Source organism: Oryza glaberrima, chromosome 5 (genome assembly GCF_000147395.1).
Source record: "Oryza glaberrima chromosome 5, OglaRS2, whole genome shotgun sequence".
Taxonomy (NCBI): domain Eukaryota; kingdom Viridiplantae; phylum Streptophyta; class Magnoliopsida; order Poales; family Poaceae; genus Oryza; species Oryza glaberrima.
The window spans coordinates 5656897-5680288 of NC_068330.1; the positions used below are offsets into that span (position 1 = coordinate 5656897).

A 23392-nucleotide genomic window follows, 5' to 3' on the forward strand; every position below is an offset into this window, starting at 1 on the left:
TTGTTTGACTTTCAAAAATGATACTTTCAGCTATGAATTAGCTATGTCCTAATTTAGTACTGTGCACGCTTTCTTAAATTACTAAATGGTATGTTTTCTAAAAGATTTTCTATATCAAAATTTCTTAAAAAAATCAAATAAATATATTTTCTAAGTTATAAGATTTTTTTTTAGAAAAACATTACAATCATAGACGCTCATAAGCTAGGAGTACTATACTTTTTTCACTAGGTCTCTAATTTCGCCATGCGTTCATGCCTGGCTTAGTAAAATTAATTGCTAGAAAACACATAAAAAAACCAGTAAATTTTAATTTGCAAGATAAAGTCATGAAGGACGTTTCTTTTAAAAAAAGACATATAAAAAAAAGCTCACAATGGATGGTACAGTTTACAATCACTATCAGGAAATATAGACATGAATATGATAACTATGATAAATGGCTGTTTCTGTATAGTTGGATCAGCTTTTGAATTTGCAATTTTAAGACGGATTTCCCCCAAAAAAAAAAACAATTTGTGCGGCCATTAGGCGTTGAGACCTCGGCGAATGGCAGCCGGCGACGTCGTCCCACCTCCACCGCGCCCACGAATCCATTCCATTCCATTCTCCATCGCCCCCCACCCATGTCGCCTCCTCCTCCACCATATTACCACCACCTCCTCCTCCGCTCCTCGCCCACCACCACTGGAGGAGGAGCTCGGGTTCTTGCCGCGGCGGAGCTCGCACGCATGAAGCTGCTGTGCAGCGCGTGCGAGGCGGCGGAGGCCAGCGTCCTCTGCTGCGCCGACGAGGCCGCCCTGTGCGCGCGCTGCGACCGCGACATCCACGCCGCCAACCGCCTCGCCGGGAAGCACCTCCGCCTCCCTCTCCTCTCCCCCGCCTCCTCCTCCTCCTCCGCCGCCGCCGCCCTCGCGCCGCCGCCGCCGTCGCCGCCCAAGTGCGACATATGCCAGGTAGGTGTTCGATCGGTGGTGTTTGTTTGTTCTTGTTGGATCTTGGATTGGGCTGATCGGTGATTGCTCGTCTTCAGGAGAGCCACGCGTACTTCTTCTGCCTCGAGGACCGCGCGCTGCTGTGCCGGAGCTGCGACGTGGCGGTGCACACGGCCAACGCCTTCGTCTCCGCGCACCGCCGCTTCCTCCTCACCGGCGTGCAGGTCGGGCAGGAGCAGGACGAGCACTCCCCTGACCCGCCTGAGCCGTCTCCTCCGCCGCCGCCGCCGCCGCCTGCAGCCAAGAGCGACCACCCGGCGCCGCTCTACGGCGAGGGCGGAGGAGGGTTCAGCTGGGACGCCGCCGACTCGCCGGCCGCGGGCGGCCTCCCCGACTGGTCGGCCGTCGACGACCAGTTCGGCTCCCCGCCGCCGCCGCGCCACACGGACACCGCGACCGTGACGACCCCGCCGCCGCCGCCGCCGACCAAGAGGAGCCCACGCGCGCCGGCGTTCGGCGGCCAGGGCGGCATGATGGATTGGCCCCTCGGCGAGTTCTTCGGCGGCTTCACCGACTTCACCGGCGGCTTCGGCTTCGGCTTCGGCGACAGTGGCACCTCCAAGGTCACTACTCCTTTCTCCTCGTCGCCGCTTCAAATTTCGCTGAATTTCCCCACATTTCAAACTCAATTCGATCGATTTCTTCCACGCATTGCAATCACCACCACTAATCGGCACAATATATACAACTTCTTTTCTAAAAAAAAAAGAATTACTAGATACAATTTCTATTTCCAAATTTTGGCCGGATACAATTTTCTTTTTGAAATTCTCGCAATATACTATTTAAACTCGGAAGATGCGTATACCATTGTACACGTAACATCACAATTACACCTCAACTTTTATGAATACATCCTCTAACATTATGATATAAGATACGGACACCAGTGATATATCCTGATCTTGGTAAAATCCTATTGAAATAAATTTTTGTCGTGTCATTGATGGATGGACCAGGCTGACAGCGGGAAGCTGGGAGGGAGCACGGACGGCTCGCCGTACTACCGGTCGTCATCGGAAGATGACCGGAACGCCGACGAGCTCTTCGGGCAGGTACCAGAGATCCAGTGGTCGGTGCCGGAGCTCCCCTCGCCGCCGACGGCCTCCGGCCTCCACTGGCAACGCCATCCAGCCGCCGCTCACGGCGGCGGCGACGGCGGACCCGACACCACCGCCTTCGTCCCCGACATCTGCTCCCCCGACAGCTGCTTCCCGGCCACCACCTCCAAACGCCGGAGGCAATAATGCTAGCTAGCTAATAGCTATGTCCAGAGGTTGAAGACGACGACGACGACGACGACCAGCCATGTGAGTGTGACTGCGATTGCTAATAGCTCGAGACGCTGACGTGATCGTGTGTGGTACCACCTTTCATGGCGATGGCGCCAACTACAATGTTAGGTAGGAGAAGCTTTCTACTCGTCTGGTGGTTGGTTGGTTGGTTGTTGACGATGATGATCTGTTGCCATTTCCGGCGACATCGAGGCGGAAACAGATCCTCTGCAGCACTGCTCTCTGACTTTGAGTGACTGACATATGGTTTCATATCTAATGGGTTCTTATATTAACGACTCACATTAGCAGTATTGTAGAGAAGACTTGTTGAAAACAGCCGCAATCAGCATTGGCTGACAAATACTGTTGGGGGAGATCGATGGAACGCACTGTACAGTCTATGCTCTGCAGCATCTGATTCTGATCCTGAAGTCTGGAAAGAGGAAGAAGAAGATTAGAAAGAAGAGAGGCCTCTGCTTTTTCGATGGCCGAAACTGAGATGCACCTCGCTAATTGGTGGGCAGTGGACAGGATAGGATAGGGGCCATGTGATGGATTGATGGTGATGCTCTACTTTGTTCAGAACAGAAGTCTCTGAATTTTGGTTGGATCACAGAAACTTGTAAAAGATTCTTGCATGTGTACAGAAGTTTTATACTACAGTAGTTAGATAGAAACATGGATGGATCCGTGAGAAAAGAAAAATGCTGGTAATGTTGTATTGTACTAGTAAAAGAAAATGTTATATGTTTTTAACTCGGCTGATTCATTCTTTTTCGATGGGAATATTAGCTCGAGAGATGCATGCCTATCTCTATATTTCAAGACAACACGTTATTTTGGGCTTTCTTAGGACATGTACAACGTGAAGTTGTCTCATTGTGTAGTCTCAGAGACGAATATGCCACGGAGGGTAAGGTCATCGTTGAGTACAATATATTTCATTACATGGTGGCTTTAATGGGTCAAAAAAAAAAGCAATTGTTATGAGCTTGTCCAAGGGTCTGTTTGGGGAGCTTAAAATTACGAGAAGCAGCTGATTGGTAGCCAACTTCTGAGAATCTGTAAGCTCCCTCAAACAGACCCCAAGACACCTCCTTCGGCAAGCTAATTTGTAAGACAAGGCTGTTCTTTCATTAGCATATATATTTACATGCACAGGCTGCTCTCCCAATTGATGTGGTAGTTCAGAACTGACGGGGAAGCACTACACCACTCACCATGTCATCGTATTGTCAATGCCCTTACACTATAAAATGCAACATTTTTCTATAACTAACGCTCATAATATTATTCTCCAAACTAGGTGTATGGTGGAGTGATTGTCTGTTTCATCAAGTTAGACCCTGGTCCAAAGTGCAACCATGAGGTTCCAATTCCAAATTATGGGCAAACTGTAATTAATGTTTATAGAAGTACTATTCAAGGCATATGACTTCCTTGTATCAATCTAAACTTTTTTTTAGAAGGCACCGATTCTCAATCAAATCTTGATTAAATCCACAAAATAATGTGTGTACTAAATCTATCTATTATATACTAAAAATCCATTAAACTTCTTATAAACGCTCCCAAACCGTCAAGTGGCACCCTATAAACACTCTCAAATCGCCAAGTGGCACCATAATAAATAAGAAAAATCTGACCATCTATTTTTACTTATATTGGTGGACCCATTATTTTGGATGGTTGGATTTAGTTAGATCTATTTTATAAAGAAAAAAAGAACATCCGGAACCATCATATACGGGACCAACGTTCGTAATGTCGAAAGTACGTGCATATGTACTGTACGTACTTCCCTTTTGTCTTTCCATATTTTCATTCATGTGTTATTTTCTATTTAATGAGAAAATAAAAACAAAAATACTTTTACAGGTAAAAAAACACAAATAGACCAACTACTAGAACTAGCAGCACTCCCTGTTTCTAAATCGCTAAGTGGTACTATTATATTAAGAAAGTATTAGAAAATCTTAAAAAAGACAAAGCAACGGACCATCGATTTCTACTTAAATTGATGGATTTAGGTTGTTAGATTTTTTCATAAAAAAAATTCCAAACCTCTCTCCCTCCCTCCCCACCCCTGTGCAGTGTTAAAATCCATTAAACATTTTGTAAACACCTCTAAGCTACTATATCACATACTTAAATAAAATAAAATCTTACATTTCAAAAAAAGACAATTATATAATAAATGTTCATTAAACATCTTACAAATACTTTTAATTCGCCAAGTGGTACCTTACAAATGCTCCTAGGTCATCAAGTGCACTCTAATCCAACCATCGATTTTTATTTAAATCGGTGATCCATTATTTTATATTAGAAGGTTAGATTTTTTTTTTAAAAAAGCACACATTCCGAACCTCCCGTCACGTACGTACCAACAAGCTATGTTCATGAGAAATCATAATCAAAATTATTTTTACATCAAAAAAATCACAAAGAGACCTCCACCTATTAGGTCTAGCAACTCTCGCTCTGTGACTCTAAATATTCTACAAATGCCTCTAAACTACTACGTGGTGCTATTAAATTAAATAAAATGCTAGAAAATCTTAAAAACAGAACAAAACATTTGGCTATCGATTTGTTAGTTTTTTAATAAGAAAAAACCCAAACCAATCTCCCTCCTTCCCTCCCCATCCCCGTGCGGTGTTAAAATCCATTAAATATATTATAAATGCCTCTAAGCTGCTATATGGCATTCTTAAATTAGAGAAAAATCTTAGAAGTTTTGGAAAAAAAACCAACCATTAGATATGACATAAATCGATGGACACATTTTTTCAATGAATTAATTGACACATTATATTAGGTCATTAGATCTATTTTTTTTAATAAAAAGAACACCCTAAACCTTCTTCCCTCCCTCCTTTGCGGCATACGGTGTTAAAAGACGATTACACATCTTATAAATGCTCTTAAGATATTATGTTGTTCTCTTAAATCAAAGAAAATCCTAATAAAATTCTGACAAGAAAACAAAACATCCGACCATCGGTTTCGACATAAACATCTGACACATTATTTTAGTCTGTTAGATTAATCATTTAGAAAAACATCCCAAACCTCCCTCCCTCCTTGCCCATGTACAGCGTGCGCCATTCTTTTCTCTCTGTTTTTTATATCCTTGACAATTTGAAAGAGCATCTATGCCCGTAGTGGGTTTTGGTTTATTGATGACAAACGGTTAAGGGACTAATGCACTTATTGAGTGTAGAAGCAAGTGATTAGTCCGATGAAGAAGCTAGGAAATGGACTTATCGATGGAGGATAATTAAAGAGAAGATATTGAAGATGCGGGTATGAAGTGACTACCTATGGCAAGACGGTGAAGCGCAAGCGATGTTCAGTTGCGATGGACCATACGGTGGTGAAGGGCAAGCAAGGGGCTTGGCGCCGACGAACCGAAACCAGTGGTGAAGGGCGAGTGAAAACTGTGCCGTGATGAACCGTGCGAGGCCATTTGAAGCCATGGATTATCCGCATTAATCATTTGAGAAATGGAAGACGAAATGTCAAAGATCAAGAAGATGAGATCTTCTTGATGATCAAATGACATTGACGTTGGTAACCCTCCAAGTGAAGAAAAAATATGGTGTTAACGTACTCCTATTGGTATAACTTTGCTTTGTAAATTTGAGTTTAGGATGCTGTACTATTAAGAGGGATACCACATGCATATAATTGGTTGAATACTAGTGCTCAAAATGCTTCATCTTTGTGTGAGTTGAAAAACCTAAGCCAAAATTTCAATCCCGAGTTGTTTCACTTGTCACAATACTTACACCGGGTTTCTTTGCAAGTTTTACAACATCTATTGAAGGTTTTAGACCATGTTTTATGTTGGGTTTGATAGCCCACGAAACTAGCTTTCCATAGAGTCCAAGATCTTCGAAATCGGAGTTCGGAGTAAAAAGTTATTGCATTTTTACTTGAGCAACATCAGACTATCCGATTTGAAATCAGACTATCCGATTTTTCACAGAACTTCACTCTCTGTCTTTGTTTGAAAAATCCTTTTGAGTGAGTTTTTCTGTCTTTGTTTGAAAAATCCTTTCGAGTGAGTTTTTCTAAGTGTCGGAGTATCCGATGTTGGATCAGATAGAATTTGAGTCTCTGTTTGAGGACGAAGTTTTTGCTTCTAAAATATCAGATACTCCGATTTAACATCAGATAGTCCGATGTCTCGGAAAGTCCGAAATTTCATGGAACTTCGTTCTCTGTTTCTCGTTGCCTTGGAGGTTTAAAATATCGGATTATCCGATCTTGTATCGGACTATCCGACGTGGGCTGAAAGTTTCCCCTCCAACGGTCACATTTTGGGGGATCTATATAAACCCCCCACCAACCCTTTTCTAGGGTTGCACAAACTTATTTCATTCCAATCTTGCTTTGGGTTGAGCTTTGTGCTAAGTGCTTTGGATTTTTGAGCTCTCTCCCTCTCTATCTCAAATCCCCCTTGTTCTTTGTGACTTGGATCTTTGTGTATGGATTTGGAGTTTGGGAGCCTAGTGTGTGTTTCTTTTGATCTTGAGCACTAGGATTTATCCAAGAGTTGTGTGGTGTTTATTACTCTTGGAGGTTGAGGACTCCTAGACGACTAGGTGTCGTTCTTGGGCCACCGATCTACGTGTGGTTGGCCAAGAGAAGTTTGTGAAGGCCGGATCTCGCCTCCGCAAGGAAAGAGATACCCTTAGTGGAAGGAGGAGTGCATTTGTGCAATCTCACGAGGATAGGGTTGAAAAAGACCCGGCTCTTTGCAAGCCCCTTAACGGAGACTAGAATCCCCTCAAGGATTTGAACTCCGGGAAATACACCGGCGTGTAAACCTCGGTGATATCCTCACTCTCTTTACCTTCTTGTTCCATTGCTTTGTGCTATGCTAATATTGTTGTTGGTCGAGCTCACCTCTTTACTTGTGGATTGAATCTAGAGCTCTTAGGTTGTTCTCTTGTTTGTATTGTTGTTGTGCAGGTCAGATAGTCTGATCTCAGTTCAGACTATTCGATCACATAGGACTATCCGACCTGATATTAGACAATCTGACCCTGTTTTGTTATAGCTTCCGCATTTATTTTTAAAACCGCCTATTCACCCCCCCCCCTCTAGACAACATCAAGGTCCTTTCAATTAGTATCACAGCCAAGTCTCTCTATTTAGGGCTTTACCGCTTAGAGAGTAAAGATGTCGACTAGTGGTTTGGTGGATATGGTTCCTTTACTCCTTTTAGATAGCTCAAATTATGATTCTTGGAGTACTCGCATACTTGACATATTTAGGACCATGGGTCCTCAAATAGAGCGAGTTGTAGATGTGAGCATTTCTCCTCCTAATGATAAATTGCTATCATTTGAAGAGGAAGAGAAATGCATACATCTCAATGCTTAAGTTACTAATGTTTTATTTAGTGTTTGAGTGAAGATGTATTTAAAACCATCATGCCGCTTGAAGATGCTCATCTCATTTGGACCACACTCAAGGAGAGATACGACAAGTCCAAATGTGATGATGTACTCTTTTTGGAAGAACCATTTGAGAAGTGTTCAACTTCATCGCCAAATTGCGAAGAACCTCAAGTAACTACCTTCGATGATCATGATAATCATCCCACGTCTACCTTATCAACACATGACTACATTGAAGGTAATGAATTGGTGAGTAAGGTTGACGATCATCCAATTCTCCCATTGGATTCCAACAACACCGATAATGAAATTGTCATATTGCATTGTGTTGTTGACTCATGCATCTCACCTAGCCCCAAGTATATGTGTGAGGATGATATGGATAAATGCTCTACCTCCTATAGTACATGTGGAACTAACCTTTTAAAGGAAGAAGTAAATGAGCGCTAATAGACAAGTGAAGAATCCACCTCACCAAGATGCTCATCTTCTATTTCCGAAGATTATGCTTGCTTTATGGGTGTAGATGGTGACTCCGAGTTTGATCACTTGAGCAAGAAAGATGTAACAATGGTGATCAAGTTCATGGAAGCCATTCAAAAGCAACAAGCATGCACTATCAAGAAGAATGAAGAAATCATGAGTCTAACCGAAGAACACAAGAAACTTAAGGATTTTCATTCTTCATTGACTATGAGGTATGAAAAATTGGAAAATGAATTTGCTTGTGCCACTAATTCTATTGCTTGTGTAGCATCTTTGAAGAAGCAAAATCAAGAGCTCAAATCTCAACTTGATGAGATCACTAACAAGTATGTGGATTTACAAGAAAGACATGATAAACTTTTGTGTTCTCATGAGAATCTTGTGTATTCTCATGCTATGCTAGAGGTATCTCATGAGGTGATAATTGCAACGGTAAAATCCTATGAGCCTCATGTTCAAGTTAATCTCACTTGTGCTAACCCTTGTTTCCCCTAAGCAAACATGTCCCTGAGCACTATATGTGACTTGGATTGTGTAGGCAAAAGGGAGAAGCAAATGAATCATGGACTTGTGTGTATTGCTCAACCTTCTCAAGATAACCGTGAGGGCATGGTGAATAAGCTTGAGAAGGGATCAACCGTAGCGTGCACCAAGATCCATCAAAGGGATATCAAGTCCATCAATGATCATACCAAGGGACGAAATCAAAAGATGATCAAGAGTTCCATTACTTGCTTCAAGTGCAAGAAAGTGGGACATCATGTTAGAGATTGCCCTTGGAAGAAAGGAAATAAGTTGAGCAAGAAGAAGGACATTCCTCACATCAAGTGCTTCAAGTGCACCGAAGCGGGACACTTTGCCTCAAGGTCTCCTTGCACATTGGATGAACAATGCAAAACATCAAGTGAGAGGCAAACCGGCAACAAACAAACCGAAAAGCAATATAGAAGCAAAAGTCGACTTTGCTATAATTGCCGGGCAAAGGGACATATTGGTAAAAATTGTCCCATGGGTAACATTCCTAAGCCAAGTCTCTCATTTGATCATAATTTGCTTAGGAATGCCAAAAATGATATTTGTGCTACTAGGATGATTTGTTCGCCACACACTAGCACAAAGGTCATTTCGGTGTCTAAGTCTCTTGTGACTAACCTTTATGGACCCAATGTTGTTGGGGACCAAAATGTGCTAAAGTGAGAAATAGGTACTTGGAGATGCATTGGAGGTTTGACTCATTTGTGGAAAATTAAGTTCACACAATACGCAAAATTGGAGTCGAATACGAGGATAGTTGTTCTATATCAAGAACCAATGTCATCTCGGTAACAAGTATTTACATTTAAATACTTATGTCCTAACCTTGTGTAGGTTATGCTTGTGCATAATGCTTTTCTTAAACATTTCTTGGTTGATGCTTAAGTTGAATTTGAGTAATTGATTATCACATTTAGGGGAAGTGCTATAACCTCTCATCATTCGCATCCTCTAAATGTGTTTGGTTCAAATTGATGCTATGATAGTCTTTAAAATGCTATTTGGTCCTATTGTATCATCAAGTGAGTTTTGCCACTAGAACCATATATCTTGATATATATTGGTTCATGGAGGTATGTCAAGCTCATACATATGTATTGCAATCCAAAATCTTCTCATTTGCTATTTCTTGAATTTTGGATGAAGGTTTTTGAATAGTGAGCTTTTATGTATCTTTTTGCTCAATCTTATGAGTTAACCCAAATGTTCAACTCTTTGATTTCAAGTGAGAGATACTTTAGAGTGAAATTGTGCAAACCACATTCATGTATCTCTTGCTCTCAAAACTTGAAAAATCTCAAAAGTTGCATTCATTGTTTTCAAAAGAGCATATTTAGTCAAAAGTCAAAAATCGTATGTAAAAGGCCAAAATTTGTGAAAATATTTTCAAAAGTATTTCAACATGTGTTTGAAACGTTTTCCAAAGCTTTTGGAGTAAAATTTCTTATTTTCAAAAGAAAACAACTCTTTTTTGTCTAAACAGGATCTTTAGTGATCTTGTTTTTGTTAAAAGTGAGATTTTACCCCAAATCAAAATCTATTGAGTTTTTGAAAAAGTTGCCAATACAAAACTTTTAGGGTTGGTCATTTCAAACACATTTTTAGTTCAAAGCTTTTTCAAAAGACCAACCATTCAAATGTTGCAGCCTTGTGAAGTTCATCAAAAATCTTGACTTTACCTCTTTTGGCCAAAAATTGCATATGGTGGGTTGAACTATTTGAGCCAAAATTCATTGTGAATATGGGCATGAATTAGTATCTCTAACCCATCTAAGCCTTTCCAAATGTCAAACTTCATAAAAATTTTATTTGAATGTGATTTGACACTTTGGTTGAGATATATTTATTTGAATGGCCTACAAAACTCTTTTTGACATTTCTCTTGATAGAAAAATCTTTTTTGAGAAATTATTTTTGGAAAAGTTTCTATTAAGTGAAAAGATCATTTCTGCAAGGTTTCGCATCATTCCGATTTAATTTGGAAAGAATTTGACTTTTTCTCACCTTGCTCAAGTTGCTGAAATTTTCAGAAAATTCATGGTTTTTGACTGATTTGTGATTTTTATATCTCAAAATAGGTTGCAAACTGGAATGAGTTTATATAATGACTTTTGTTCCTCTATGGTTGGACTTCACATCTAAATTTACTTGGATTTTTCTATAGTCGTTTGAATATTGTTATGATGCCCTTTTCAAGCTCTTTTTGAGTTCCAAATTCTGAAAATCCTGAAACTTTCAGTTTTCTAAATTTTTGTGATTTTTGTGGCTTCTATTTGTTTGAGAATTGGGTAAAACTCCCAAAATGAAAAATATGCAATGTTCTATGACCTATCTACAAGGTTTCTTGCAGATTTTATTGTGGAATCGAAGGCTTTGATAAGACCGCTCGATTTGTAATCAAGCTCATCTATCACCATGCCATCGAGCCCGAAGGCTCTGGGTGGATACCTCGGAGACTCCAGGAAGATTCCTTGGTCACCTGAAGGATCTAGGCCGAAGGCTCCAAGCTCACAAGAACATGCATACTTAAAGGTTATCCTTCCGTGCAAGAATCACGGGTAACCCAAATAGTTTTTTTTTATGGTAGATTGTCATGCTTTGATTCAATATCTTCCGATAATCTACATGCTCATTTTATGATGTGTGTTATGTTTTGGCACAAGTGTTTTCTTGAGAATCCTTTATGTGCCTTTCTCCAAAATATAGGCTATACTCCCCATTTGTTTTCATCAAACAAGTGCATTTCTACAAGTAATTCAAGAACTTGGATGCACACTTTTAGGGGGAGTATACCCTATGTTTTGTGTTTTTTAGACTAACTTGTTATCAAGTGTATTTTTGTGATTAGTCTCATAGGAGGTTAAAAACATCTTCGAAGACACTTGGGTAGGTGAGACCACAAGAAGCCCATGATGACCAAGGTGGACTACTTGATCAACCTCAATCAACTCAATTCAACCTGCCGCAATTGACTATGAAGAACATACTTTCGGTACAAGTGGATGGGATTGATGCCAAGAGCACTCAAGAGCAAGTTACACCATGCAAGCTCAAGTCCCATCGGTGTACCATGCAAGAATTCACCACATCGTTCAACGAGATCTTCCCTACAACATCCTCAATGACATTACAAAAAGGGAGTAACTATTTATTCTCAATTTACAAAATTTGTGAATGTTACTCTCTCTTGTTGTCTTTGGACTATTAGCTAGAAGGAAGATGGTGCAAATGCTAAACCGGATCGGGTCATGGCCTTACAAGAAGAGCACAAGCACTATCAGGACGCAGACTGTGATCAAGGAGTTAAACATGTTCATGATGGGAAAGCTTAAGTTCTTTCTCGGGATTGGAATCAAGCAAATCAAGGAAGAGATTTCATCAAGCCCATCAAAGTGCCAATTTTAAATTGGGTTCAATATATCAATTTTATTGAATGGGCATCTCAAAAATCAGCATGGAAGGTAACTCGACGATCCATAGCTTGTTATTTAAATTGGTATGATTGGATCACTTGCCTTGTCTGTGCATCTAGGCCAAGTTTCATTCCTTGCTAATTAGCCTAATTTGCAAAATGTTGTGACGACATACTTGTTTAGTCAATAAGAGAGTATTAGTCACAAAGTTGTTCTAAGTGAATCAATGTGCTCGGAGACCTCATTCTCTATGAATTTTTGGTCTTAGCACAAACTATGAGATTCATACATGCGAAACTCTTTTGTGAAATGTTTTGTGAAAATCTTGGGTGAGATTTTTTTTCTTCTATGCTTTACATCCTTTGCATGTGTGCTTTCTATGCTCAAAATTTGTATCTCAATGCTTATTGATTTACTTGTGATCTTTATGTGATTGATCTTAATTTCCTAATCACAAGTGATGAAATATAAAATTGAGAGGTAAGTACTCGATGATCCCTCATCAAGGATCCCTTTGCTTTTCTTTCCCTACTTATGCCCCTTTTGGTGTTTGATGTCAAAGGGGGAGAAATATTCTATAGGGGATAAAGAAAAGATTGATCAAAGGGTGAGATATTTGTGAGAAATTATCGAAATGCATGCTTTAAAGATGTCCAAGAGTAAATGAGAAAGGCGGAGAGAATATTTGAAAGTGTTTATCAATTGGCGTGAATGCTTATTATTTGATCTCCATGCCACATGCAATTGAGATTTTCTTTTGATACTTGAACTTGATTACTCATGCTTTCTCAATCGGAACCGGGATCAGTTGGCATAGAATCAAGTTTTTGCAATTGGCATCGAGAATTTCATTTGATACATTTTGAATCGGTGCCAAGAATTTGAGTTGTGTATGTTGTTTTACTTTTGGTATCTCGTTCACACACAATACACCCCACGGATGCAAAGAGTTAGGGGTAGCTCTCTCATTTTCAAAATATGTGCATATGTGCTCACTTCATAAACTTGTATGCACACATTTAGGGGAGCTCAAACTAACCTTTGGATGCAAAATCATTTTTTATCAATCTTTTGTAAGCTTTAATCGTGTTGTTATCAATCACCAAAAAGGGGAGATTGAAAGAGCATCTATGCCTGTAGTGGGTTTTGGTTTATTGATGACAAACGATTAAGGGACTAATGCACTTATTGAGTGTATAAGCAAGTGATTAGTCCGATGAAGAAGCTAGGAAATGGACTTATCGATGGATGATAATTAAAGAGAAGATATTCAAGATGCGGGTATGAAGTGACTACCTATGGCAAGACGGTGAAGCGCAAGCGACGCTCAGCTGCGATGGACCATGCGGTGGTGAAGGGCAAGCAAGGGGCTTGGCGCCGACGAACCGAAACCGGTGGTGAAGGGCGAGTGAAGACTGTGTCGTGATGAACCGTGCGAGGGCATTTGAAGCCATGGATTATCCGCATTAATCATTTGAGAAATGGAAGACGAAATGTCAAAGATCAAGAAGATGAGATCTTCCCAATGATCAAATGACCTTGACGTTGGTAACCCTCCAAGTGAAGAAACAATATGGTGTGAAGGTACTCCTATTGGTATAACTTTGCTTTTTAAATTTGAGTTTAGGATGCCGTACTGGTTACCAATCATCTCTTTTTTGGAATTTTAAACTTATAAAATAGGGCCTCAGATCAACAAAGAAGACCCGTTATCACCTTAGTTGGATAGAAAAGCGTTGTGCCTATCTAAAGGACCTGTTTAAGGAGCTTCTCCTAGGATCATAAGCTCCTCTAAACACGCGAAACGAAAAAGCTCATCAGCACGTATTTAATTAAAAATATTAACTACTATAAACTTGAAAAATGGATTTATTTGCTTTTCAAAAACAACTTATGTATTTTTTTAAAAAAAATCATTTAACAGTTTGAAAAGTGTGCTAATGAAAAACGAGAAAGTTGAAGGTTGGAGTTGAAGAAAAGAAAGGAGTCAAATAAGAAACTACGTTGTAGAATCTAGAAAATAAAAGAGAAACCAAAAGCCGAGAATCCAAATTTTACAGACTCTTAAAAGCCTTAGGGTTTCCCAAACAAGCCGTGGAATAAGTTCACCTGACGTCCCTCAACTTTAAGTCGAGTCTGTCTGAGGTCCCTAATCTGCAATGCCAGAAATCTTCACCTCTAAACTATACAAAACCGTGCAAATTAGGTCCCATGGCAATATATGGGTAGTTTCGCTGACGTGGCATCCTAGTCAGCAAAAAATAATTAAAAATTATGGGGCCCACATGTAAGCGAGAAGAAAAAAAGGTAACAGCACCCTGCCTCCCGCTGCTCCAACTCTCGGTGGCGGCTACTCCAACCATGCGCACGTCGTCGCCATGTTTGAGCCCGCCCCCGCCGTAGCTTGGTGTGCTGGTGGTGGTGTGCCGCCGGCGCCGCGTGGACATCATCGTCGTCGCAGCTTGGAAGGGCTTCCCATTAGAGTACATTAGCAACGACACCTAGATTCCAGCCTATTCACCTGTATGGGGCCAGAAATCTGGGGGCGGCGACAGTAGGAGAGGGGGAGAGAGGTGGCCGACACGACGGCAGGGGAGAGAGAGAGAGAAGATGATTGAGCCAAAATGGGAAAATTTCCTCTCTCGGTCACCTCCCGGGCCTCATCGTCGGTGAAACAAACCTCGCGGGTTGCGCCGCCGCGAGGCTCGCGCTTGCCGGCCATTGACTCCGATGAGGACCAATCATCGCCGCTCCTGGCGTTGCGCCTCCCTTTCTGGTGGATCATCTTCACCGCGGCACCCCACCACCCGCTGCCCGCTGTCCCTGGGTGGCAGCTACTCGCCGTGGCCAACGAGACCACGCCCTCGGATTGGTCACACCTAGGCGCCGTGTTGCTCATGCTCATCGACTAGCGCCCCTCCCCCCCCCCCCCCCCCCCCCCCCCCGCCACCGCCGGCCGCCTCTCCCCCACTTGCCGCCGCGTGCCCGCTTGAGAGGAGAGCAGAGAAGAGAAAAAAAAAAGAAAGAAGAGATGTGGGGCCCACACCATTTTCTCTCAGTTACATGTGTGCCTCACATATTTATTTTATTTTATTTTACCACCTACGATGTCACGTCAGCGAAATCAGGCATCTATACTGCCTCGGTACCTTTGGTGTTGGATGTTTTTACATAGTTCAAGGGCACTCATTTCTGGTATTGCGGTTAGGTGACCTCCGACAGACTCGACGTACAATCAAGGGACGTCAGGTGAACTTATTCCCATAGGCCACACAAAATATCCACCGGCCCAGTTGGCAACCCTAGATTGGTGGTGTTCCGGTTGTATCCCCCTTTGCGAAGCCTTCACTCGAGCCGACGATCCCCTCCCCTCCACCGACTCCTCCGCCGTCTCCTCCACGCCGCCACCCTCGCCCCCTGCGCTTCCGCCGCCGCGCGGTGGGCCACCCCGCCCTCCATCGCCGGCGGGCCACCCCGCGCTTCGTTGGTTCGGGCCGCGCCACGACGCTGCCTCGGCTCACTTCTCCCTCCAGGCTGCACGTAATGTTTCGGTTTCCCTGCCCTCCTTTTTGCTGCATGTTTGACCAGCGGTTGCGCGAGTCAGTTTTCAACTCTTGGATTTGTTGGTTTTCTAAGAAAAATCAAATTCTGGGCTGCACTGTCACAGTATTGAGTGAACTGTCACAGATTGTCAAGTGTCCATGGCTGCTCCTGATGATAAGGGTGTGTCAGTATGTGTATGGACGATTTTGTTTCTGCTGCTAAGATTTCTTATTGCAAATGCTTGCTTCGTGCTTAATTTGGGTATGCTATTCAATCAACAGTAACAACCATAGTATCAAAATTATGTTTAGGGGGTAAACTATTTGATATGTGCCATTGAGGAGTAAGAGGTTTTGAAACTTGCAATTGTAAAGTTTACTCTGCCTTACATACCACACCAAGTTCCCATCTTCTGAAATATGCCAATGTGGAGATATTTAGACCATGTTTCCCTTTTTCTTATCTTCCTCATTCCTGCACCTAATTCCATTGCTTCCATCTCATCTACCACCGACATATTGACGGAGAATGGCCAAATGACAAGCTCCAGTGACAAGATTGGTGAAGGAAAATCACTGGTTGTGGCTGGGGGCCTCAGCTCGCAGGGGGTGGACCTCTGTTGTTCGGTGTCCTCTGAGCATGGCCAGACAGGGCTAGAGCTGGGTAGGAGGGGAGATGGAGATGGATGCCGACCTTGACCTCGACGTGATAGGTGGAGTGGCGCCGGCTAGCTGGCTCTATTAGGCATTAGGCGGCTGAACTACCTCGGGTGATGTTTTGTCGCTATTCTAGTGTTATATAGTCTAGTTTTTATGTAATATGCTTGCTAATTTCTTGGGTTTGACTAGTTGGGTTGACCTAGGCGCTAGGTGCCACCTAGCTGCCCGACTAGCTGCCTTCTTGAACCATGAGTTCATATTGCAATGGCATGATTCTAAGGCACAACTTCATAATGGCATTTTTCAAAATTGGTAACTTCATAATGGTATATATTTACCTATTCTAAAGGGCTCTTTGAGGGACAACATTAACTAGAAAGATCTGGCCGTTGATTAGGTGGATCGTAATACGTGGCCATATGTCATACTAAGAGTTTGTATTATACAAAACATTTAGATAAAATAAGAGTCCACCTCATTTTAAAAAGAGAGTCCATATATCATATATAATCTACTCCTTAATAATTCTGAATTTTGGAATTATTAAATTGTGAAAAAGAACTAATTATAGAGCTCCAAACTGAGTAAAACTCAATATCTATCGATTCCAGATTTTAGAATTATTAATCCATGAAACATGCTAAACTAAAACTCCAACACAAATACAATTAGATACCTTTTAATTCCAAAATATTAAATAAATTGTGAAAACAACGGAAGATACATTAGAATGGATTCTGAATTTAGCATTATATTAATTTAAATCTAAAATGTGGGAGAATTAGAAAATGGAACAGTTGGTGATCATGTGAAATGGGCATGCTTTGTTCTTGATTATGTCTAATGAACTCCGACCAAGCTCAGGTGAGATGTGAGTATTCAGATAGGCTTAGGCTGTGTTTGGTAGTTGGAGGTGGGAACTGGGAACTAATCCCTCGTGCACTCAGAACAGAACGACTCATTAGTGCATGATTAATTAAGTATTAGTTTTTCTTTAAAAAATGGATTAATATGATTTTTTAAAGCAACTTTCCTATAGAAACTTTCTAAAAATTAAATCGTGTAGCAGTTTGGGAAGCGAAAGGGTTGAGTTTGAGAAAGTTGAGTGAAGAACACAGCCTTATATGAGCCTGTGATTTGTTGGTTATTGGGGGAAGAGATCTCCAATATGCAAAATGTATTCGTATCTGCAGAAATGCAGAGTTTGTTGGATCAGCTCTATGGTCTGCAGGGCCTTGTCCAAACCTTGGTTTGGCAGGAAATCACTGCCCATCCTGTATTCGTATCTCTATAAGAATGATTACTCTGTTACTTTTTAACTTTGGTTCCTGGCAATTCTGATTCCTTGTAGTTTTTAGGGCATGTCTGGTTTGTTGTCCAAACGAGCCTTACCAAAATCTAGCGATGTTAAACCTTGGGCATATTTTCTGCTAAAGTATAGGCTATATAGGCTACAAGTTACGAAGTATGGCCAAATTCCGTTAATGTTACCAAATTTAGGTATGGCTTGAAATGGAAATAAACCATATGCAGCCTCCCTTCTCTGGAGCTGTTTGGCAGTGCTGGCTGCAGTGCAGCTGCGCTGGAGCAACCAGCCATCAGCTGCCTTAAAGACAGCCATGCTTGGGCGAGTTAGACGGCTACAGCACAACTGCAGCCGCAGCTGCAGCCAATGTTTCTAAAAAGCCCCTCTACCTTTTGCTCACGTGCTTTATGATCCACACTCCAGGCTAATTGTTTCTAATACATGGATGCCTCTTGGTGTGAAATATGCATGATTTTTCTACCCAATATGCTGAGGCATTGTTTCTACTTAATGTTGTCCGTAGCCGTAATACTCCTGCATTTTTTAATTATATATGGTAATTTATTTTTTGCTGCAAATGTATTCTATTGGTACAGGACTTGAAATTCTGTGTATGAAGTAGCATTTACTGGAGAAAGCTCAAGGGAAACTATCATGGATGCCAACTCCAGTTTAAATGAGCAAAAGTCTGAAGAACTCAAGCTTAAAGCAAATGATGCCTTTAAAGGTATGTTAGGATTTGATCCACTTCATGTCCTCATCCTTTATTATGTCAGAACTGCATGTGTTTTTGAGTTGTAATTCAGAGTTTCAAATGTTGACATAAGTGAGTTACATGCTAATAACACTTATTTAGAATACCAATCAACATGAAATTGTAATAGTTGTTGATCAATAAGGCTTTTAGTATTATATCTACTCCCTCCGGTTCCATAATTCTGACTTTTGGACAAGGTTGAGGTCAAACAGTTAGAACTTTGACTATCAATAACGTGAAAAATATTTGGTTTGAAGACACTAGAACATGATGCATAGATTATTCTTAAACAGTACTTCAATAAAATTAATTGTTTACATATTTTTTGTATATATTTTAATAGAAAATCATAGTGAAAGATATGTTTTGGAGACCATGTCAGTTGTCCAAAACATCAAGAATTATGTAACGGGAGGGAGTATCTGTTTATGTACTCTAATGTGTTATATTTTATATCCATCTGAGTGGTAGCAGGCTATTGATATTGCCCTCACAAAATAAAAGATTTGGGCTCTCATGCTGTATGCAGCATTTCCCAAACTTTTCTAAAGGAATATTTCCCTGGTGGATAATCTTTCTATTTATTTTCTGCAGCAAACAAGTTCTCCCTGGCTATAGAGCTCTATAGTCAAGCCATTGAGCTAAACAGTTCAAATGCAGTTTACTGGGCAAACCGTGCATTTGCTCATACAAAGTTAGAGGAATATGGAAGTGCAGTGCAAGATGCTTCAAAAGCAATTGAAATTGATGCTAGATACTCAAAAGTAAGTGATGGTGCCATTTCTTCCTGCCACAGGTTTGCAAGTTCCTATCTTTTACCCTTTTTTTGTTTGTAGGGTTACTACCGACGTGGAGCGGCATATCTTGCCATGGGTAAGTTCAAGGAAGCTCTGAAGGATTTTCAACAGGTGCGCAGTTTGTTTTCCTAGTTTTGTGGTCTCTTCCCAGATTGAGTGATTGAGAATGACTATTTCTAGTCACTTTTCTTTTCTTGGTGCTGCTTTATATTAATGTTGGTGACCATCTAGGGATAGCAGGAACCACATTATTTTGTTTCATGTGGTACATTAATAAGTCTACTTTTCTTTCTAGGTGAAAAGAATCAGCCCTAATGATCCAGATGCTACTAGGAAATTGAAAGAGTGTGAGAAAGCTGTCCAGAAAATCCGTTTTGAAGAGGCAATTTCTGTAGGGGATGAAGAGAAGCGCTCTGTAGCTGATTCTATTGACTACCGTATCATAGGTATCTGGTGTTTACTTTCTGAACATATTTCCACTCTGCTAGGTCCATGTACTCTTTTTGACAAAGCCAACCTTGGGTGTGATTATGGCCTGGATATATTAGTGTTATTTAGTCAAGCTTGATGAGTTTGTTTTATTAGTTTTTTCGAGTAACCAATGCCATTTGAGGAAAAAAAATCAGAGGGAGTGTTTGCTAGTCTCATGAAATTTGTACTTCCCTGGATTCCCAGGATAACTGAAAAGTTGTTCTTGATGAGTTTTCCGTTTAGCACTTTTATGAATCTGCTACTTCCAAGCGTATGCATTCTATAATATAAGGACCTAATTGTCTCATGTTACTTCTATGCTATTATTTCATTTAAATTTGCAGTACCAATGCCTACAGAAAAGTTGTTCTTGATGAGTTTTCTGTTTAGCACTTTTATGAATCTGCTACTTCCAAGCGGATGCATTCTATAATATAAGGACCTAATTGTCTCATGTTACTTCTATGCTATTGTTTCATTTAAATTTGCAGTACCAATGCCTACAGAGTAGTGTACTATGGCTCTTCTGTATGTTACCTGTGAACATCTCTTTCTGGGTGGATGGCTTTTGTTATTTTCTTAAATATCCCTTGCTTAGTTGACATTGTGGTTAATATTTTTTTTGTATGTTCCAGAAGTAGAGCCACAATATACAGGACCAAGAGTTGATGGAGACACAATAACATTAGATTTTGTCAAGGCTATGTTGGATGAGTTTGAGAAACAGAAATGCATACACAAAAGGTACACTTTGTACAAGGGACATACCTGAAGTGTTTTCTTTGGTTATATTGGTTCCCCAGGTTGTTTACTACTTAGGTTGATAATGCAGGTACGCCTACCAGATTGTGTTACAAACCGTGCAGCTATTGCGTTCTGTACCTTCGCTTGTTGACGTGAACGTTCCTGATGGAAGTCATTTTACGGTTTGTGGTGATGTGCATGGTCAGGTATTTAAGTTTTTTGATTGCATTGCTTTTGTTTTTTTCCTAGTGCTTCTGGGTGTCCCCTTCTTTTTTGAAATGGAAAATGATATTGGTAATTTCACATGCTAAAATTTTAGCTGTCATTTGATTTAGTTTATTACATATTGATATACTGACAGCCTGATCGGAATTGTAATATTTTTTTCCACTGCAGTATTTTGACTTGCTCAATATATTTAAGCTCAATGGGCTTCCCTCGGAAGAGAATCCTTACCTCTTCAATGGAGACTTTGTAGACAGAGGATCTTTTTCTGTTGAAGTCATACTCACTCTTTTTGCTTTCAAGTGCCTCTATCCGACAGGTAACTGCTAATTTTGATACTTTTCATGAACTAGATATTAGTATGCAATCTGTTACTTTACTAGCTCTTTTATTACATTATTCTAACTTATAATAGATGTATCGATTTTAGTTGTTCATGTAATAAGGTTTCCTTTATACATACCTTGAATGATCCAGGTATGTACCTTGCAAGAGGAAACCATGAGAGCAAGAGCATGAATAAGATATATGGTTTTGAGGGAGAAGTGAGGTCGAAGTTGGGAGAAGCATTTATTGAACTATTTGCGGAAGCATTCTGTTGCCTACCCCTTGCTCATGTCATCAACAACAAGGTCTTTGTTGTTCATGGAGGTCTCTTTAGTGTTGATGGTGTTAAGCTTTCAGATATTAGAGCCATCGATCGATTCCGTGAGCCTCCTGAAGAAGGTAGCTATTTATTTCTTTTCTATTTTGTATGTGCTTGATTTTCAGCAGATTCTAGGTATGATCCACCTTGTCTTTTCCAATTTATCATTGAAGTTCGCTCCCATTTGATTTAGCTATTATGTCTGATCCATCTTGTATTTTGAGTTTTGTTCGATTATTTTGTTGAACAACATGGTACTGATTCTATAACTTGGTCAACTTACTAGCACATGAACTTGGCTATTTTTGCTGATCTATCATCTTTATTTTTCTTGTGAGATGGAATACATTAATGGCCCAGTATCACTTGATTGAACCTCAATTCAAAGTTATGGTCCAAAGTGACATATATTAAGTTATTAACCATTAATTTGCATTATAAGTGTTGGCATATTATTTACCTTGATGCCTTTTTTCCCATGTTAGTTATCTGCCAACATGACTCCTGTTTCTGCTGACAGGTCTAATGTGTGAAGTATTATGGAGTGATCCTCAGCCTCAACTTGGTAGAGGTCCAAGCAAACGCGGTGTTGGTCTTTCCTTTGGTGCAGATGTGACTAAGAAATTTCTACAAGAAAATAATCTGGGTATGAAGTAAAATTTGTTAAAAAGTTTCCGGTTGGACTTGGATCTTTCAAACATCTGTTATTTGTAATAGTGTCAAGAGCTTGTTTTGTTCCCTTGGAAAATTATTTCACTTATTTGATTTGCCTGATGATGTTCCAGACCTTGTTGTTCGATCCCATGAAGTGAAAGATGAAGGCTATGAAATTGAACATGATGGAAAGCTTATAACGGTGTTCTCTGCTCCCAATTATTGCGACCAGGTTTGCGACAATAGAACTATAGTTGGTTGCACAAACTAATAATTGCACCATAAGGATATGGAAGTTGTTTCCTGGTCAATTTTATGCTCCCGATATTCTTCTTAAATATCTAATCATGCCTTTTACATCTTGTGAATTGCGATTTTGATACAGATGGGTAACAAGGGTGCATACATTCGGTTCACAGCTCCAGAACTAAAACCAAATATTTCCTCTTTCTCAGCGGTGGTGAGTATATTACACTATTACTCTATTTCTTGCAACAAGATTAGTATCCCAAGAAATAGAAGACTGTATGTGGCAGTAGTATGTTTTTGTAGGAAGCTGGTCGAGTGCATGTTACACTTGTTACTCGATTCCCCCTCTGGTCTGAATACTCCCTCTGATCTGAAATACTCGTCGTTTCAAACCATAGAAATGACCTGCTCGTAGTTATTTTCTGCTGTCGGAAACGACAGATAATTTTGACACGAGTACTAGTTATGTTTTTGTATGTAGTGTCTACTGTAGTTTTGTGTTTGTCTTGTAAACAGCATAATGTGATTTCGTTACAACCAAGGTCTTGACTGATTTCATCTTGCAGCCACACCCTGACGTCAAGCCGATGGCCTACGCGAACAACTTCCTCAGGATGTTCCAGTAACAACATATATCCATATCCGCCTTCTTTCGCCATATTTTTTTTTGTGACGAGGCTGAAGCCTAAAAAGCTTGCTAGCATACGATGTTTGTACAACAGATCTGGTGGTGTAAGCAGGAATGCAATTTTTCTATATACTGCCATGGCACTCTGTTACAATTTTTTTGTGGAGAACTGAAAATCATTCGTGTTACTAGCAAACTAGAAAGTTGCATCACATCACTAGATGCCAGTGCCATCCTACAACTATTTTGGTCTTGCATAGCTAAGCTAAAGTAGTGATCACATGACACTTTGCTTCACTGGGACGAGCTGTACAAATTTTTGAGTAGCAGCTTCTTAGTTCTTAGCTTAGCTCTGGCCCATACCATTTTTGGGCCCCCATCCTGTGGCCTGCGGAAGCAGAAGTATCAGGTCCCCTTGGAATATTTTTTTTAACGTTTATTGATACAAGTTTGTTGATTTTCACTTTTAGTTTAAACTAGCAATAGTGCCTGCGCGTTGCAACGGGAAAAACACCGTTTGATAGTGTGACACCTTGAAAAACCTTAAATCTGTAAAAATCAAGTCTAATTTGATATATTAACAAATAGGTAGAA

General features: G+C 40.6%; 2 protein-coding genes across 2 annotated transcripts; both read left to right on the forward strand.

Annotated features, from left to right (window-relative positions):
• The first annotated feature begins 469 nt into the window (after positions 1-469).
• Positions 470-3350, forward strand: LOC127772696 (B-box zinc finger protein 22-like). Its single transcript, XM_052298650.1, has 3 exons — positions 470-956; positions 1034-1558; positions 1955-3350. The coding sequence occupies exons 1-3, from the start codon at positions 627-629 to the stop codon at positions 2240-2242; spliced, it is 1143 nt and encodes a 380-aa protein (XP_052154610.1). The 5' UTR covers positions 470-626; the 3' UTR covers positions 2243-3350.
• Positions 3351-15451: 12101 nt separating this feature from the next.
• Positions 15452-22974, forward strand: LOC127774445 (serine/threonine-protein phosphatase 5). The gene is made up of 13 exons (XM_052300698.1): positions 15452-15659; positions 18224-18354; positions 18979-19148; positions 19221-19292; positions 19477-19627; positions 20288-20396; positions 20485-20602; positions 20793-20940; positions 21099-21347; positions 21788-21913; positions 22053-22153; positions 22307-22381; positions 22737-22974. The coding sequence occupies exons 2-13, from the start codon at positions 18282-18284 to the stop codon at positions 22794-22796; spliced, it is 1452 nt and encodes a 483-aa protein (XP_052156658.1). The 5' UTR covers positions 15452-15659; positions 18224-18281; the 3' UTR covers positions 22797-22974.
• The last annotated feature ends 418 nt before the right edge of the window (positions 22975-23392 follow it).

What these genes read in the sequence shown, in the direction of transcription:
- LOC127774445 (XM_052300698.1), top strand. Translation starts at nt 18,282, where the DNA reads ATGGATGCCAACTCCAGTTTAAATGAGCAAAAGTCTGAAGAACTCAAG. An exon ending in TATTGACTACCGTATCATAG is followed by an intron (nt 19,628 to 20,287) that starts GTATCTGGTGTT and finishes TGTATGTTCCAG; the next exon opens with AAGTAGAGCCACAATATACA. An exon ending in CTCCCAATTATTGCGACCAG is followed by an intron (nt 22,154 to 22,306) that starts GTTTGCGACAAT and finishes ATTTTGATACAG; the next exon opens with ATGGGTAACAAGGGTGCATA.
- LOC127772696 (XM_052298650.1), top strand. Translation starts at nt 627, where the DNA reads ATGTCGCCTCCTCCTCCACCATATTACCACCACCTCCTCCTCCGCTCC. An exon ending in CCAAGTGCGACATATGCCAG is followed by an intron (nt 957 to 1,033) that starts GTAGGTGTTCGA and finishes GCTCGTCTTCAG; the next exon opens with GAGAGCCACGCGTACTTCTT. An exon ending in GCGACAGTGGCACCTCCAAG is followed by an intron (nt 1,559 to 1,954) that starts GTCACTACTCCT and finishes TGGATGGACCAG; the next exon opens with GCTGACAGCGGGAAGCTGGG.